This window comes from Heterodontus francisci, chromosome 9 (genome assembly GCF_036365525.1).
Source record: "Heterodontus francisci isolate sHetFra1 chromosome 9, sHetFra1.hap1, whole genome shotgun sequence".
Taxonomy (NCBI): Eukaryota; Metazoa; Chordata; class Chondrichthyes; order Heterodontiformes; family Heterodontidae; genus Heterodontus; species Heterodontus francisci.
Genome location: NC_090379.1, coordinates 93,233,783 through 93,250,205, shown reverse-complemented (window position 1 = coordinate 93,250,205; position 16,423 = coordinate 93,233,783). Strand labels below are relative to the sequence as shown.

The following is a 16,423-nucleotide window of genomic DNA, read 5'->3' as shown; positions in this document are numbered from 1 at the left end:
TGAAGTTCAGCTATGATTGCAAATCGCACTGATACAACCTTCCTCTGCACACTGCATGATGTAGTGTTAACCCATTTAAAATAAACAGGAGAGCACCTACATAAAAGCACGACGCTAAGCATCCATGCCTGAACGTCACTAATCGAACAATATATCGCCATGTCCTAAACTTTACTTGTCTGCACTTTGAAAATTATTGGTGTGTTAATTATTTGTTTAAGTGAGTTGGATCCACCTCATTTACTTTTGATTTTGGTTGGCTACAGAAAGTAACCATTCTCCAAGAGTGTGGGAATGAGGAAAAGGCACTCAGCCTAGGTAAATGACCCGTTTGGATGCATGTATATAACATGAAATGCCCAGACCACTTAAGTCTCTCCAGACCTGGCACCAAAGTATAGGACTATCCTTGTACTCCCTGCCCACTTCAGCCAAGCCCATAGCTCACTGTATTAGATGGTGATCTGCTCCATTAGTTAAGAGTTTCTCAGCAGAATATAGTTGTTCTTGAAATTATGTTGAGTATACAGTTTCTTTTGCTTGTGATCATTACTCCTCTCTTCATTTTCACCTACTTCACTGTTCCCCTCCATTATTTAACAAACTTGGGGCATATCCCTATTTTATCACTTTTATTCCAAACGAGCACAGATTTTGTTCTATTAGCCTCTTTTTATAGCTCACTTAGAACCAGTACCATCCTGAATTACTTTCAACTTTAAAATAAATCTTATAATTAAGTGAGTGCCTTTCTTCTCTTTTCCTGGGTCAGCAGAAGTTGAAACTGAGGGCACTGATCTGTTCTTCATGAGCTGCCCATTTGTGCTTGTATTACACAGGGTTTCAGAACTGTAACTCTCTCTCAATGCAGTATTGTTTGAAGAAAACTCTACAGTGATTTTGCACTGATTTTTTTTTTACTTTTTTTTATTTCCAAAATATACTTTATTCATAAAAATCTGTAAAAATTACATTGCAAAACAGTTTCAAACAGCACCAAAAAATACAAACATTGCAAGGGAGATCAGTTTCCTTCAATACAATCATGAGTTGCCTCACAACCCTTCCATTTCACACTTGTCATGCCAATTACATTTTTACATTTACAGCAAATGAAAATTTTCCGATACAGTTCGAGGGGTTTCCCATGGATCCAGCCCCTCAGTTCAGCTTGGTGGGGGGAGCTTTGGCTAGTCAAAACCTTATTATCAGAGCAAGGCCTTCAAGCTTGTGGTTACTGCACTGGCTTCTCAAAGACTGCACATCACAGTCATCGTGACAAAAGTGGGGGTCACTTTGACTTTGTGCACTATCAGATTAGCAAACCATTATACACATCTCCCAAGTTTCCTTCTTGCTGACTTCAATAAAAATAAAAAGTAAGGAGAAGTGTGCAGCAGGCAGCTGATCACATATCGTCAGTTTGACACTGTTGCTCAAGGACAAAATTACCCCCAAGTACTTAAATCGAGTTCATTTTTCCTTTACCACCCCTCCCCCACCCAAAGATCCAATAATTACTGCAAACATAAATAGATGTCATAAAATATTCCCTTCCACGCCCCACCACCCCCACTTCAGAAACAAAACGACCCGGTTACAGAAAGATGGTCTGAAATGGACTCACCGTCTCCGTCAAACACTGGCTGGGTTTCAGCTGTTGGTGTCGGCTTCGATACGTCTTCTGAGTTCAGCGTTAGAAAGAATTGAAAAGAAACTACCATTATTGAGGTAAATACTATCTACTCTCCAGCACTATTGAATGATGGGATTTGCACATGGCCCGGCCACTTGATGAACAAAACAGAAAGACGAGTAAGAAAGCAAGCTCGCAACGCGCAGGACAGAGGATCGTCTCAGGAAACACATGCAGTACAATGAGAAACACTCACTCCCTGTATCTCATAACTGTAGATACAGGGAGACAAACACAGGACATGCAATATCGAAGAAAGAGATTAAAGATAAATAAGGACAGCATCTCATTATGTCACTCTAATCAGGAGTCAAGATGACCTAAAAATATATATTGAGGCTGACATTTTTAAAGGTGCAATAGAATTTGAAGGAACTACCTTCCAACACATCATACTTGTCTTTATTTATATGGGCAGAAATAAATAACTGGCCAGCACACAAAAAAAAGCTCATTATTTGCTTTAAGCCAAATTCAGGCTGAAGGAATTCGGGGCTCAATTCAGAAATGCATCTTTAATTGTGTTTATCAATGGTCCTACTCTCTGCTTTTCTCATATTTTGCCAGTTGTTGAAATGGTTTGCGACCTGGTGCAATGGTTTTTCTCTAGTCACTCCTGCGGATTCGAACAGCGAGGATACCCTTACGTAAAAGTTACCCTCAATGATTTAGTTCCAAAGGCAAAGCTTTCCACTGCCTCAGTGGGTAAGGGTTCTACCTCCACATAGTGTGATTCATGGGCTATGCTGACTGTGTTAATCACAGCTGGGACAATACAGGGAACATTGGGAGCTTCAGCATCCCCACGTGGCATGAGGAAAAGTCATCCACATGTTCTCACATAGGGTTGCCAATCCTCCAGGATTATCCAGGAGTCCCCATTAGTTGAATCTTAATCCCCTGGATACTGCTGTGAGCAATCCAGGAGGAAAATCGTAGGGCCGTTTATTAAAAAAAAAGGTTTCCTCAATTTCTTTCAACACTTTAGTTTATTAGTGATAAAAATACTGGAGATTGGGGGTGGAAAAAGCTGAGTGTCCAGCCAAGGCAGTTGGAGGAGGCAGGTCATGTGATGAATGCTCCAGGAATACTCCCAACCAGAGCTGGTGACTCTAAGTCCATAAGCAGTGCCCACCACTAGGAAGAGTCTCTACATGTGGATTTTTGAGCAAGAGCAGAATCAGGTTTAGATGCACTAGTTTCCACACAACGCTCACTGCCAACATGAAGAGCGGCCATGTGGTTACTCACACGGGTCACTGCCCTACAACATCCCCCAGCATTAGTGCCGTGGGCTGGAGATGGTCAGGGGAGAACTCTGGGTGAGGAATCTGATGGGTAAAAATGTTGGGCAGTTTAACACATTGTAAAAAAAGAGACAATTACCAACTAAATGGATGAAATGTGAAATATCACTTCATATGGGACTCAGTGGGGTAGATTTTGACTTTGTGCAGTGAGGGTGAATGGGTAGCCCGTTTTCCATCTCTCGCTTTTTAGTGACTTCAATGAGATGTAAATCAGCAGAGATGTAAAATGGTCTGTCGATTTTCTATCACGGGTTTTGCCCCAGTGATTTTGTTTTCCGCTGCTGCTTGATTTAATCGGCACAATGGGTTTCTCACATCTTTTTAAAATCTGGCCCTTTCCCAAGATGTTGATCACTAGCTGTGTGGTTGGTGCCTCATTGTCGCCATATTCATGGCTGGGGGACAGGATGGGGGGGTGGGGGGTGTCAGAGAGTACTCTGCACGAGCCACTTACAACACAAGGGAGTCCTGTGTGACACGATAAAACACACACGCCAACACACACACGCACCTCGGTGAATTCCCATCTCCAAATCCGCAGAATCCAGCTTGCTAATATTCATTATTTTTTGTAATATTTCATCTTTACTACACGCTGTTCCCCCTCTCGAAAACTATAAAGAAGTGTTGAATCATGGTGTTCAGCAGTGGTGCCTGCTGAATGAACTGCTTATGAAATTAATGACAGTAAAGAAGTGCTACCCATGTACTTAATTGTTTTATTCTGTTCAACTGATGAGTCTTAAGCAAGTCTATGGTGGTCCAGTGGATTGTTGGTTTGGCAACAAACTGCACTGTGGTAAGGTTAGAGGTCTTGGAAGGAATTAGCAAAGTGTGCAGTTGGAGGTAAATTTACTGCAGCGTTGATTTGGTAGTGTCGGTGAGAGATTGAGAACTCATTTGTCACCATTCTGTCCTGAGGATAGTAAGTGGCACTTATCATGGCTCCAATCATGATTTTGGTGTTTGTGGTGCACATCCTCTGGGACGAGTAGGTGGAGGGGTAAAAACTACAATCTATACTTGTCGATGGGATGCAGAGTTGCTCCCAGGATCTCTCACACCCAGAGAACCTAATTTCAACCCAGGTAAAGGTATAAAGAAACTGAAAGGGGTGAGGGGAGGGGGGACGTCGGCTAGAGGATGCAACACCAGCAGCTGAATCATCTCCTTTGTTTTTAAACACCTCTAGTTACGCAGAGGTCAGGAAGCAAGCTGTTCACTCGCAACATGACCAGGAAGCGCTTGACAGAGCAGGCCGACTTCTTTTTCTGAAAAATAGTCAGTCAAGCAAATGGCTTGCAGAAGGTTATTACAACGTGTTTTTGTGTCCAGGATCATACACTGCATTGTGCATTTTAATAAAGGAATTTCCAGACAACAGAAATTTGGGTGTATTTTGTCCAAAATGCTCCCCCCGCCCCCACTGCCGCAGCAACAAAAAAAATGCTTTGAAATCCAACCCCCAAGATATGATTTAACGCTTTTAATGTTATAGGGTGATTTGATCTATCTTCGTTTTAAAACGAGGGGTGTCACTGACTGAATTAAGTATCCTCAGTTGCCTTGGTAATGGTGACCCATTTTTGCTGTGTTGAAGATGGTAACTGCAAACAAATTATGCTAGAAACTAGCAACATTAGCAAGATGGAGGAGTTCAGACTGTGAGCAAAATCGTATTCGGAAACCAGGCGACTCATCTAAACATGCAGGCAGCCATTATCAAACATATCATCTGCAGCGAGTTCAGTGATGATTTGTGTTTAGTTCACGGACATGTGGCTCTTAAGAGAAGCAAATTCACAGACAAACAGAAAGCAAAAGGTCAGAAATCTCCTTACACAAATCAGAGAGAACAGACAACTTAAAAAATAATAGTACATTGTAAAATGAAAATACTCCAAGCACATCAAAAATCTTTTCCATTCACAATAAATATTTTTACCCGTTTATGTCCAAACTAAAAGAAAACAAAAGAGGATATAAAAAAGGGGTCAGGAAGTTGGGGTTTGTTACAGGTATAAACTGATGGGGTACCAAACAGAGCCTTTCCATTTCACTTAATGCTAATTCTATTCTAGAAAGTAGAATCATACTCTTTTACGTAACTGTGTATTTCCACATCTTAAGAAACATGCTGTTGGTTGGCAAGCTGCTAAGAGAACCATAGCAAACAATAGGTTAGCAACACAAGTCGTATTCATCCAATAGTGCCGGGCAGAGCATGCAGTAACTTTTGATAAGCGTTTCATTTGTCATTTTTTTTTCTACAGCATTCACGGGATGTCAAATAAATGCAGTTCAGCAGCTCACTATATGTAAGCACAGGCCTTGCTTATACTTAAAGATAACAATCAGAGATTTCGAAGCAAAGCTAAGCACCACAGTCTAAAAACATGCAGTGTAAATGGTAACAGTTGTACGCTGAGTTTTCTGATCTCAACTGGTGTGCTGAAACTGGCCTCAGTAACCCTGGGCTATGAAAGGGGTAAAAGAAAATGTTGCCAAGTTTCCGACTCCCGATGACCATCCAGAAGCACTTGCTAGAAGGAGCTTGTGTGTCGATGTTGGGTGTTTGGGCTCTGATAATCGCCATGGTTGAACAGCCTGTTGACATCACTACCGAAGCTCATACACAAGGAATGGCTCTGTTACTATGTACCGGGGCTGCTGGCATCTGTGGTAACAGTCCCTTCAGGAGAGGAGGGAAAGGAATTGGGGGCCAAATAAATAAACAAAGTGAAGCTCATGTGTCCACCTCTCCCTCTCTTCTGTTCCCCCTACCTGGTCACGAAGAGGCATCAGCTTATCCAGAGTTATTTAAAAGAATCTTTGGGGTTTTCCCACCCCCTTTTAATGGTGGCTGCTCCTTCTCTTGCCACTACCTCACTTCGCTCCCTCGCATTGGCGGGCTTGTTCCATGGAACAGCAAGGCTGCCTGGAGCCCACTCTGCATTTTAATGAGTCCTGGCCCCAGGAAACTGAGTTGGCATCACAATGGAGGAAATTTCAGCCCTTAAATATTTACACACACTCTGCACTTACTCCTGCTGCATTTGCAGACTTCTCAACTGGAGTAGTCAATGCTCTTGTTTTGAGATGCTGAAGGCCCCGCTAGCATTCCTTTGCCCCCCCCCCAACCCCCCCTCCCCCGCCCCCCCCCCCCCCCCCTACTCCTACCCCAGAGGTGAAACACTCTACTGCCACAAGGAGTGAAAGGAATTTGGGGCCAAACAAAGGAAAAAGCAGGGCCATAATTGATGGAACTCTCCCAATGAAGGAGGCAAGCTGCTTTGAATGAAGGGTGAGAATCTAGAGCTCTGTTGTTTGACTAGTGGAACCATTTATGCCCTACTTTCCCTTCATCTGTGACCCACAGTGGACCCCCACATTGTAAGATTCTCAGCCTGATAAAAGTTGCAATTCGGTTCTCTCTCCTCTCTTTATCCAATGAGAAAACAGAAGGAAATGGTCCAAAAAGATACGTCCAGCATTCATAAAAGGAAGAAAATTGCTCTTCTCAAACTACAGGACCTGGGCTTCAGAAGTAAATTTAACTTTTTTTTCCTGACCTGAAGGTAAAAGGAAATCGGAAGCTCACCATGTAGGACAAGCCTAGCCCCTTCTGTGTTGGACCATTCATTAGAGTGACCCTCAAGCATGATTGCTGTCTGCGACTAAAGTTAGAGCTACTATCACAGACCTCAGTATATCATCTTCTAGGTCTCGGGGCTCCAACTGCCTCCAATTCAGATTAACAACAATTTCACTTTAAAACAGGTTAAAAATTCCTGTTGCTCATTACCCCCTGTAAGGTGAGGGAACTGAATGACAAAATTTACTGCACGTTGCTAAATGATAAATCACCACAGTTAACAGTGTGGTGATTGTGCGATCAGTCATGTCAGGGATTATCAGTTTTGCTTGGCACTTCCCACCAAGCAGATGGATGAGTGCTGACATACTAGTGACTGTGGCTTGACCCCAATCAAATCTAGGACCCACCGACCTTTGTAGAGAAGTGTTTGAAAAGCAATCTACAAAACAATTCCACTGTAATGTTACTAGTTGTGTTATACTTAAATGAACACAACATACCGGATAGGTTAGCCACAGAGAAAGGGGGAGATTTTGACTTTGTCTGAGTGTAAAATAAGTGATTATCATTTTCATTTCCACTGAAATCAATGGAGCGATGTAAAGTGGGCTGCCAACTCTCTAACACCTCTTTTACAGCATCGCACTACATGTCTCCCAAACTGCAATGCTTCTTTAAGAAATATCTACATACCTGCATGTTTTATTAGATCAAATACTTGCAGGTCTGCTAGATTTACATTTTAATGATTTTGTTTCAGTTGGGTTGTGTGATGGGTACCACAGCCGAACAGTGGTTCATCATCTATATTTATATCTGAAGGGGTGAGAATTGTCAACTTTATAAAATACGGTTCTTTTAAAATAAAATCTCTGCACTACACAGCTGCAGCCTATGTAAAAGTTGGGTATTGGTTTGAAATGATTGTACTTTTGGCTACTTACGAAGGCCAGCAGATGTCATGATAACAGACATGCAAACAATATACAAATGCTGCAAGTTACTTGCTCTTATTTCTTTTAAGGAAGAGGGTCTAGTTTATTCCCATTGAATTCTTACCTAATCTGTTTCTATTGGCCAGTTTCGTAAAAATGTTTTGCTTGCATCCTATATTTACAATACATAAGGTGAATCCACAAAGTATACTTTGTAGAATTCAGTAATTCCTCTTTTTTAAAAAAAAACCTTTATATATGCTGCCCTGAATGAATTCTCTTCCTAATTCTAATGCTAGTCAACTTTAACATTTATTGGCACACAGTTATAATGTCCAGATTCCTCATGGCTTTCTATCGACCCTCCACGTTCTTTGCATGTGCAACCTAAGGAAATGGTGTATGTGAGTAGTGTTAGCAAGGCAGTGCCAGACATAACCCACGAATGATCTTGCCCAGGTTGGTAGTCAGACAAGTTGGGCCCAGATCCCATGGGAGGAGAGGAAAAACATCCAGAGCTCCCCTTGTGACCACTGTTGGAGTGTGTGTGCTGGTGGGGGTGGGGAAGGGGGCAAGGAAATCACACCGCGTCTTTTGAAATGAAATTACGTGTAGATTTAGACTTTGATAAATGAGCGGCCTCAGAATGGCAAGAAAAATAAATCTGATGTTGGGTTTAGACTGTGGACCTTAATGAGCACCGGCAACTCAGTGAGAAGTATTTCAAACTATCTGAGCTTGATATGTCATTCTAAAAAAAAAGAAGCTTGTACAGTAAACAGGTTTCTTGCTGCCAAGTCTCACTTTTTAAAAAGTATTTATTTTATTTTCCTCCAGGTACAGTCAGAGCTCTGAGGCCCAATTAATAAGCTTCAGGAAAGAAGTGAGGGGAAAAAAATCTTGCCTCCTTTCTTTCTGCAGGTGCAGTCAGATAAAGCAGAACTGTCTTAAAGATGATAGGCCTCACTTCCACCCCCAACAAACCCAAATCCCAATGTAGGCTATGTGATTGTGACTGGCGTTCTCTCCATGCCACAGGCTGCCTACGCATGCAGCTGGGAGGCACTCCAGCTCCCAATGGTCAAAATTCAAAGCCCCTTTCTGCCTTTCAGATCTGATTGACAAATTCACTGTTAGGAGCAGAAAAAAATGTTAAAATGTGAACAATGTTGATCTTCACCCCTATTATTGCTGACTTTTCAGAGCCCGTGTGCTGGTGTGTTGAAAAGCGCACGGGGTGGGGGGGGGGGGGTGGGGGGTGGAAATCGCAGCAGCTTTAAAAGACAGCGGTCAATAGAAGAGTTAATTGTCTGAGGTGCACAATGCTTTTATTCTGAAGACAGAACAAAGAGCCCCCTCTCTACACTGCTTCTGTGTGATTTGTAATACCATGTGTAATACTGCTCAGACCATCTTAACCTCGCCAGTGCCCTGCCTCTTAAAGTCTACGGCTGCAATATGGGCACAGGATTACAACAGCCAAGACAAGATAGTCTATTATATGAAAGAGTAAATAAGGAGAAGCTGTCTCCACTGCCAGAAGGGTCAGTAACCAGAGGACAAAGATTTTAGATAACTGTCAAAAGAACCAGAGGGGAGATAAGGAGAATATTTTTTATGCAGAGAAGTGTTATGATCTGGAATGCATTGCCTGAAAGGGTGGTGGAAACCAATTCAATAGTAACTTGCAAAAGGAATTAGATAAATACTTGAAAAGGAAAAAAAAAATGCAAGGCTATGGGGAAAGAGCAGGGGAGTGAAACTAATTGGATAGCTCTTTCAAAGAGCCAGCACAGGCATGATGGGCCGAATGACCTCTTTGGTGTTTGATTCTATGACAATTATGCAGCATGTGAGAGTAACACTGCATCAAAGGGCCTCTTTCCTGTATAAAATGCTCCAATTCTTCAATGATTAGAGTCTTAGTGAAGATTGTATTAGAGCTGTAAGTAAATGTTCAGCTCCTCTCATCCTGTCCAATGTTGGGTCAACTGGGGTTTTCTCCCCCGTCCTCAGATACTGGGGAGTCTAGAACCAGGGGACATTGTCTCAGAAAAAGAGAGGTAGGCCTTTTAAGACTGAGATGAGGAGGAATTTCTTCACTCAGAGGGTGGTGAATCTTTGGAATTCTCTACCCTAGAGGGCTGTGGAAGTTCAATCTCTGAGCATGTTCAAGACAGAAATCAACACATTTTTGGAGACAAATGGCATCAAGGGATAGGGAGATAGCACGGGAATGTGGCATTGAGATAGACCATGATCTAACTGAATGGCGGAGCAGGCTCGACAGGCTGAATGGCCTACTCCTGCTCCTATGTTCCTACTTGCTGGCCCATTGCAAGAATTTTCTTTGAGATTACCAACAATTGTATTTCTTCTAATTTCTGACTGGATGTTACGGATTTGTAACTAACTTTTTGACACCTGCTAAATGTCATTCAATAAGAAGCTACATTGTCCCCTTGTTACTTACAGTACAGAGACAGCTCATTGGACCCAACAGCTCTGAGCCAGTGTTTATGCTCCACACAAGCCTCCTCCCACCTTAATTCCTCTCACCCTATCAACATATCGTTCCATTGCTTTCTCCCTCGTGTATTAATCTAGTTTCCCCTTGTTCTTTGCAGACTCATGAATCTGAAACCCCACTTTTTTACCCCAAATGGTTGCTTTTCCCTAGCACACTCCACGCAACAATGTTTGAACCAACATTGAGAGTGTTTCAGTCAGGAACCCATTTGCTATAAGCAGAAATGTGTAATACAGAAAGGATTTGGGCCGATTTTATACGAAAAGGATGATGTGGATGATGGTATATTGAGATGTGCTACAGGCACAGGATCATATCATTAATGTCCCATTATCATTTCTGGTTCCAGCCTTGCAGTCACTAGTGGCACAAGCAGATAGAGCTAAGCCATTTTCTTACAGGGAAAGAAAACTGGAGGCTATCTCTCGTGTACCTCCCAGCATGTTGGGGTGAGAGGGAGAAGGGGGCCCGTACAGAGTGGAGCTCAACGAAATCAGGAAGGTCGCCTGGGTTATGGGAGCCCAGAAAACCCTCCCGCTGTATAGGACTAACCACCCTGTCAGCTGGATTACAGCCTTAGAAGGAGCGATCGTATCGCAGCCTGTCAGACTGTTAATCACTCTGCAGATCCCTCAACTACAAGGGAAGATTGGAAAGATACAACAAGCAAACCTGCCTGCCATAGCAACTGGGAATGACACATATGACGCAGGCTGAGAAGGAACCTTAGAGAATAGGCAATGTATTTCCTTAAAACTAAAGGAATAAACAATCACTCATTCAGCTATTCATCAAGGATAGCATTGTGTTTTTAAAATCAAGTTGAATATTTGTATTTACATCTTGCTGTTTCTCATTCATTAGGTTTGCTGCACTTATTCAATACAACAACTACCTTAAGTAAGTGTGAACCTTAAACCACATTCCCCATCCATTTCTGAATAATAACTTCCAAAACAACAAATGGGAAGTACAATAAATAGACTCAGGACTTTTCTTTATCAAACTGTAAAGAGATAAATCAGTGCACAAGTGAGGTTAAAATATGAAGATAATGAGATTAAGAATTTCATTGCAAAAATAAGTACTATTGTAAGAATTACTGATAAAACTCCACATGAAGAAAAACACCAATTATGTTTTGCCTTGCTGGATGAGACTGAGGTATTGCTGGCTGAAAACTAAATGTTTGAGCAGTTGGCTGCCAGCCAGAAGGTTTCTGAGCTCCAAGCCTTGGGGATACCTGCCAGTCATGTTCCCTTCTGCTTGACTCAAGGGGGAAGGGGTGCAGAGTTGGACCTAGTGCCAGTGGCCAGATGGAGGAAAAGCTGAGATTGTGCCTTGCTCCGAGTGCCAGGTTTCCAGTCACCTCCAGTCACTGGAGTAGGGGAAAGCATAGACTGAGATTAGAAGAGAAGGCCTGGGACCATGTTCTCCCAAACTGCAGGGCATCGTGCAGTGGCCCACATGGGAATGAAAACAGAGGTTTGAAGAGAAATGGTTTGAAGAAGGGAAGCTAATATGGTCGAGGCGATAAAAACACATCACAACAAACCACAGCTCCAGTAGAAAGTCGACTAGATGGGGCTGCACACTGTAGATTTGTGAACAGTGCTTGGAGAGTGCAAATAATTATATCAGCCTGAAGAGTCTTACTGCACTGTTCTGTGCACAGCTTAAGGTGAAGATACAGCACAGAAGGAGGCTATTCAGCCCATCGTGCCTATGCTGGCTCTTTGAAAGAACTATCCAATTAGTATTTTGCACGTAGCCCTGTAAATTTTTCCTTTTCAAGTATTTATTCAATTGTCTTTTGAAAATTGATATTGAATCTGCTTCCGCCACGCTTTCAGACAGTGCATTCCAGATCATAACAACTTGCTATGTAACAAAATGTCTCCTGCTCACACCACCACCCCCCCCCCCCCCCACCCTCCCGGCTCGTCTGCCAATTATCATAAACCTGTGTCCTCTGGTTACTGACCCACCCATCAGTGGAAATAGTTTCTCCCTATTTACTCTATCAAAACAGTTAAGACTTAAGAAAAATGATTTGCTGGTCTCAGCCAAGTGGCTACAGTGAGCATTACAATTGGCCTGAGGTAGGAAAAGGGGGAGAAAGCAGGCAGTGTTGATCACTATCCAGTAAGAGCTGCTGGGGAGTGTGCGCATGTGGCCAGCTTAAGAAGACAGCATCAGGCTCAGTGAGGACCTCCTCTGCACTCAGCTCACAGCACCTCCCAGTCTAGCCTCATTAGCGTACAAAGGCCAATCGGACAAGATACATGAATAGCCCATACCCCTGTATGTCTTCTGGAGGGGGAAAAGAGGAAAGAGAATATCTGAGGCTTCCTGGCATTCTCAGTTATGTGCCTTTCTTTCGCATATTTTGCCTTTGAGCTGTTTTCGGAGCATGTGGAGATTATCAACAAACCTTTTAAAAACCTGGCAGCAGGTTGGAGAGATAAAAATGTCTTGGGTTCCTGATGATTTTCTGCATTACTTGTGTAAAAAAAAAAGGCACATTCAAGGCTGTGTTTCTTTTCCATCTTTTATCTTTTTGAATGAGGTGCTACTTTGGGAGCATATGGAGATTATCAACAAGCATGTAAAATGCCAGCCAGGGCAAATGCTCTTTAAAGGGACCAACCATAGTAAAAATACCCGTTAAAGGGTGGTGGAAGCAGATTCAACGATAACCTTTTAAAAGGAAATTTTATATATGCTTGAAAAGGGAAAAAAAATTGCAGAGCAATGGGGAAAAGGCAGGGGAGTGGGACTAATTGGTTAGCTCTCACAAAGATCTAGCACAGGCACGATGGGCCAAGTGGCCTCCTTCTGTACTGTAAGATTCAAAGTGGGCAATCTTCATCAAATATGTGCAGAAACTAAACTATCCAATAGCAATCTGAAAATGGCAAGTGGCCAGTAAAACTACAGGAGCTACAATTGGCCTGAGGTCGGAAAGGGGGGGGGGAGAAAGCAGCCAGTGTTGACCACTATCTGCTTCATTCAACCTTGATGAAGCCAGTAATGAGAGGGCAGATATTTGAGGGGTAATCACCAAAAGAACTAAGGGGGAGATAGGAAAAAAAAAATTAAACAGAGTAGTGATTAGAACATGGAATTCTCTGCCAGGAATCACTGCTGAAGCAGAGTCCTTCAATTCTTCTAAAAAGAAAGTTACTCGAAGAAGAGTATATTGAAGAGTATGGGGAGCGAGCAGCACAGTGGGATTAATCTCCATGTGTAAAAAAGCACTAGCACAGACTTGATAGGCCTAATGGCCCATTGTGTGCTGTAACTGTCTGTGATTCTACGGATAGGAAAACACGGTGGGACCATCTCTTGCAGGGAGAAGGCAGAGTGATGTTTTTCTTGTCTTTCTCCATTTCCAGACCACTTACCATCAAAGGTCTTCCTCCAGTCAGATAGATGACAAGATCAGGGCAATGTACAGTTGGTATCAATTCCTGCTTTCTTATCAATAAGGAGAGTCTCAACTGAAGTGTGTACAAGTATGGAGGTGCCAAGGTGTACTCATGAACCACACATTACAGCCCTTGTCACACAAATCACGTAATAGTCACATGAGAGTGACAAAGATTCACCAATCCTAATTGCACTGACAGAGAAGGTTAGCCTCTGGACTCCAGGTTGAGAGTTAAGTCCTTAGCCCCTTTAGCCATTGGGTCAGCTACTGTATTATGGCTGGCATTTTGAACACAACTTACACTGTACCCTGCAATCACAATATTAACAGTTCACTTCATAGCATGATGTTTACCTCAGTCAGAACTCTCCTGCTGGATGTTGGTGTTAATTGGTGCATGCAAGAATAAAATTGGCAACCTGTACAACTGGCCGTTTTCACTTCAATATTTCTCGCAGTGCCTGAAACAGATTTTTCTCACATAAATAAATGTTAGCACTACCACTTAATGTAATGTCAATCGGGGCCTTTGGAATTCCACTGGGAAGGAAACTGGAATTTTGCAGCGTCAACTCCCCAACAATCTGCCATCCCGTGACAAGCACATTGCCAATTGACAACTTCTTTTAAATTTCCTCCCTCTTCTCCTCCTCAATGTTCAGGTTCGTGCCAAGGCTTTCTCAGCCGCCAGCTGCTCAACCTCTTTACTATGTGAGGTTAACCAGTGTGCGTTGGCAAGCTATTCAACTGCTGGCAGCTTCACAACTGAGACCAATGATGTGCTCATCTGCCTTCCACATGTGTATTTCTAGTACAGATCACTGGTTAACAATCCAGAGTGAGAACCCTGTGTCGACAGGTTTAAATAATGGCACTAAATGGGGTGCAGCATGGTAAGACAGTGCGATGGAGCATCTATCAACCTCAGCCATGCCATTTTGCAGAGAGAGCAGTAGCCAGGTAATCCAGGTTGACAGATAAGCCACTTCAGGGCCTGCTTGCAAACCTTTGGGGAATCTTAAAACAGCAGTGTCTCTGCTGGAGAAACGGGACGGGGAGAAACCAATAGTGGCTCAGGAAGATATGTTTTTCTAAAAGGCTTTGACCTGCGCAAAGGAAATTGCCTATTTGACAGCTCCATAAGTGCCATTCACCCTCGATCACTGCAGATTGGGAACAACAAAAAGTTGCTGTTATGACCCTTCCCTCACCCCATTTTGTCAAACAATATAGTTGGTGGCAGCAATTTCCTTTCCCCCTCTCTTATTCCACACGGTCGTCTCCCTCTGCCATACACCATATGCAGCCAAAAGGGACACATGGCAATCCCACTCTGAACCTATGCTAATGCAAATCTGAAGTCAGCTGCCAGGCAGAGTGTTGGGAGCACTCCCTTCAATTCACTCTCCCTCCCTGACTGCAGTCATTTGGCCCCTGCTCAGTACTTTACCCAAGTGGCGCTGCCAAGATTAGAAACACGCCAAGAGTACAGAAGCATGGGCACAAGCTAACATCCCATCACTCCCAACACACTGCGCCACTGCAGTTGGCAGATGATTCCTACAGCACAGGAAAAATCCATGCAGGCAAAATCCCAGAATTCCAAGGAGGGCACAGCCAACATTCTATTAAATGGTAATGTCAAACATTCATGGTCACAGTGGCATCTCTAAGCATGACATAGAAATCAAATCATTGGCAAATAAAGACAAACACATTCGTATGGTAACAGGCAATATCATGTTCATGTAGGTCAGACATTTCAAGCTCAAGTCAGGGACATTTATAAACTATACTGGGAGAGAGGTGAACTCCAGAAAGGAACAACCATCTACCCTACAGCCTTATTACAGTCCTTGCAACAACAGGATGGCTGCAAGCGAGCCTCTCCACCAGATATCGAATAGACACGTGAACCACATATACCAATAACTTGCAACCAATCATCGAAAGAGCTACGATACAATGAAATTGCTTTTTAAAGTAAAAAAAAAGACACCAGTTGTCACAGTCATGGCTAATGGCAGCAAAACCCTTTCCTCCTCTTGTACAATAGTCTTAAGTAATTGTTAGCATGCATTGTGAACAGACAGAGAGTAGAGACAGCTGTACCAAGTCAAGGAAACTCAACTCACCTTTTCTGCCTGAACTGCTGGGGCCCGAGGGCTTATCGGTTACTGAACCTTCAAAATAAAGAAGATCAATGTTTATAGACCAAACAGCACAGTGATAAACAATAAGGGGCCATCCATAATCTTCACCCAAATACGGACAGTACTCTGAAGGGGAGGGAGTTAATACTCCATGTTAGCACAATACATCAAACCATTTTTGTTTTCACTTTGGAGAGATGCTAAAAATCACAAAGCAAAGACTGTTTTCTGGGTTCCTGAAATGACACTGCGAAAGGATTAACCCAATTGCTATACTTTACGCAAGTTAACATTGCCCTTAAAATGGTTGAGGTAGGTATTTGGTATAAATGAGTTAAGGATTTACATCAGGGTCTTGCAATGCAATTCCAAGGCCGTATTTTTAAAAAGATGTTAAATATGGACAGCCCTCCCCGCTACATCTAAAACAACATGCAATAGAAAACAAGACAATTGTTCACGGAAAACATTTAATCATCAGTTAAACTCTTTCAGTACTGACTGCTACCAGCATCTTTGCTTTGTATTCATCGACATTTTCCACTGTTTCAGGATCTGTGTTCTTTTCCATTCCCACGTTGGTTCATTTCTCTCCCACTGTCAATCCCTCACTGCCTTTCCCCAGCAGGGAAACAGGTGGGCAGTCTTCATCACAGCTTCTCTATAGTCTTTGCCCATATTGTCCTGTGAGTAAAAGGCAGGCCATGGGAATAGCTCTCATTCAACTGGACCTCCATTCAGTGTCCAATAACTAACAGAAATAAATAA

General features: G+C 42.8%; 1 protein-coding gene across 4 annotated transcripts in view; it reads right to left on the bottom strand.

The window, feature by feature from the left end:
• Positions 1-16,423, bottom strand: part of smoc1 (SPARC related modular calcium binding 1) — a 245,804-nt gene that overhangs the window by 181,395 nt on the left and 47,986 nt on the right. For 2 of the 4 annotated variants that reach the window (XM_068038371.1, XM_068038373.1), the window contains exons 5-6: positions 15,638-15,685; positions 1,628-1,717 (exon numbers count right to left, since the gene is read on the bottom strand). In XM_068038371.1, the coding sequence (XP_067894472.1) occupies positions 1,628-1,717; positions 15,638-15,685 (138 nt within the window). The remainder of the gene's footprint in view (positions 1-1,627; positions 1,718-15,637; positions 15,686-16,423) is intronic. The other 2 variants (XM_068038372.1, XM_068038374.1) reach the window with 1 other exon arrangement.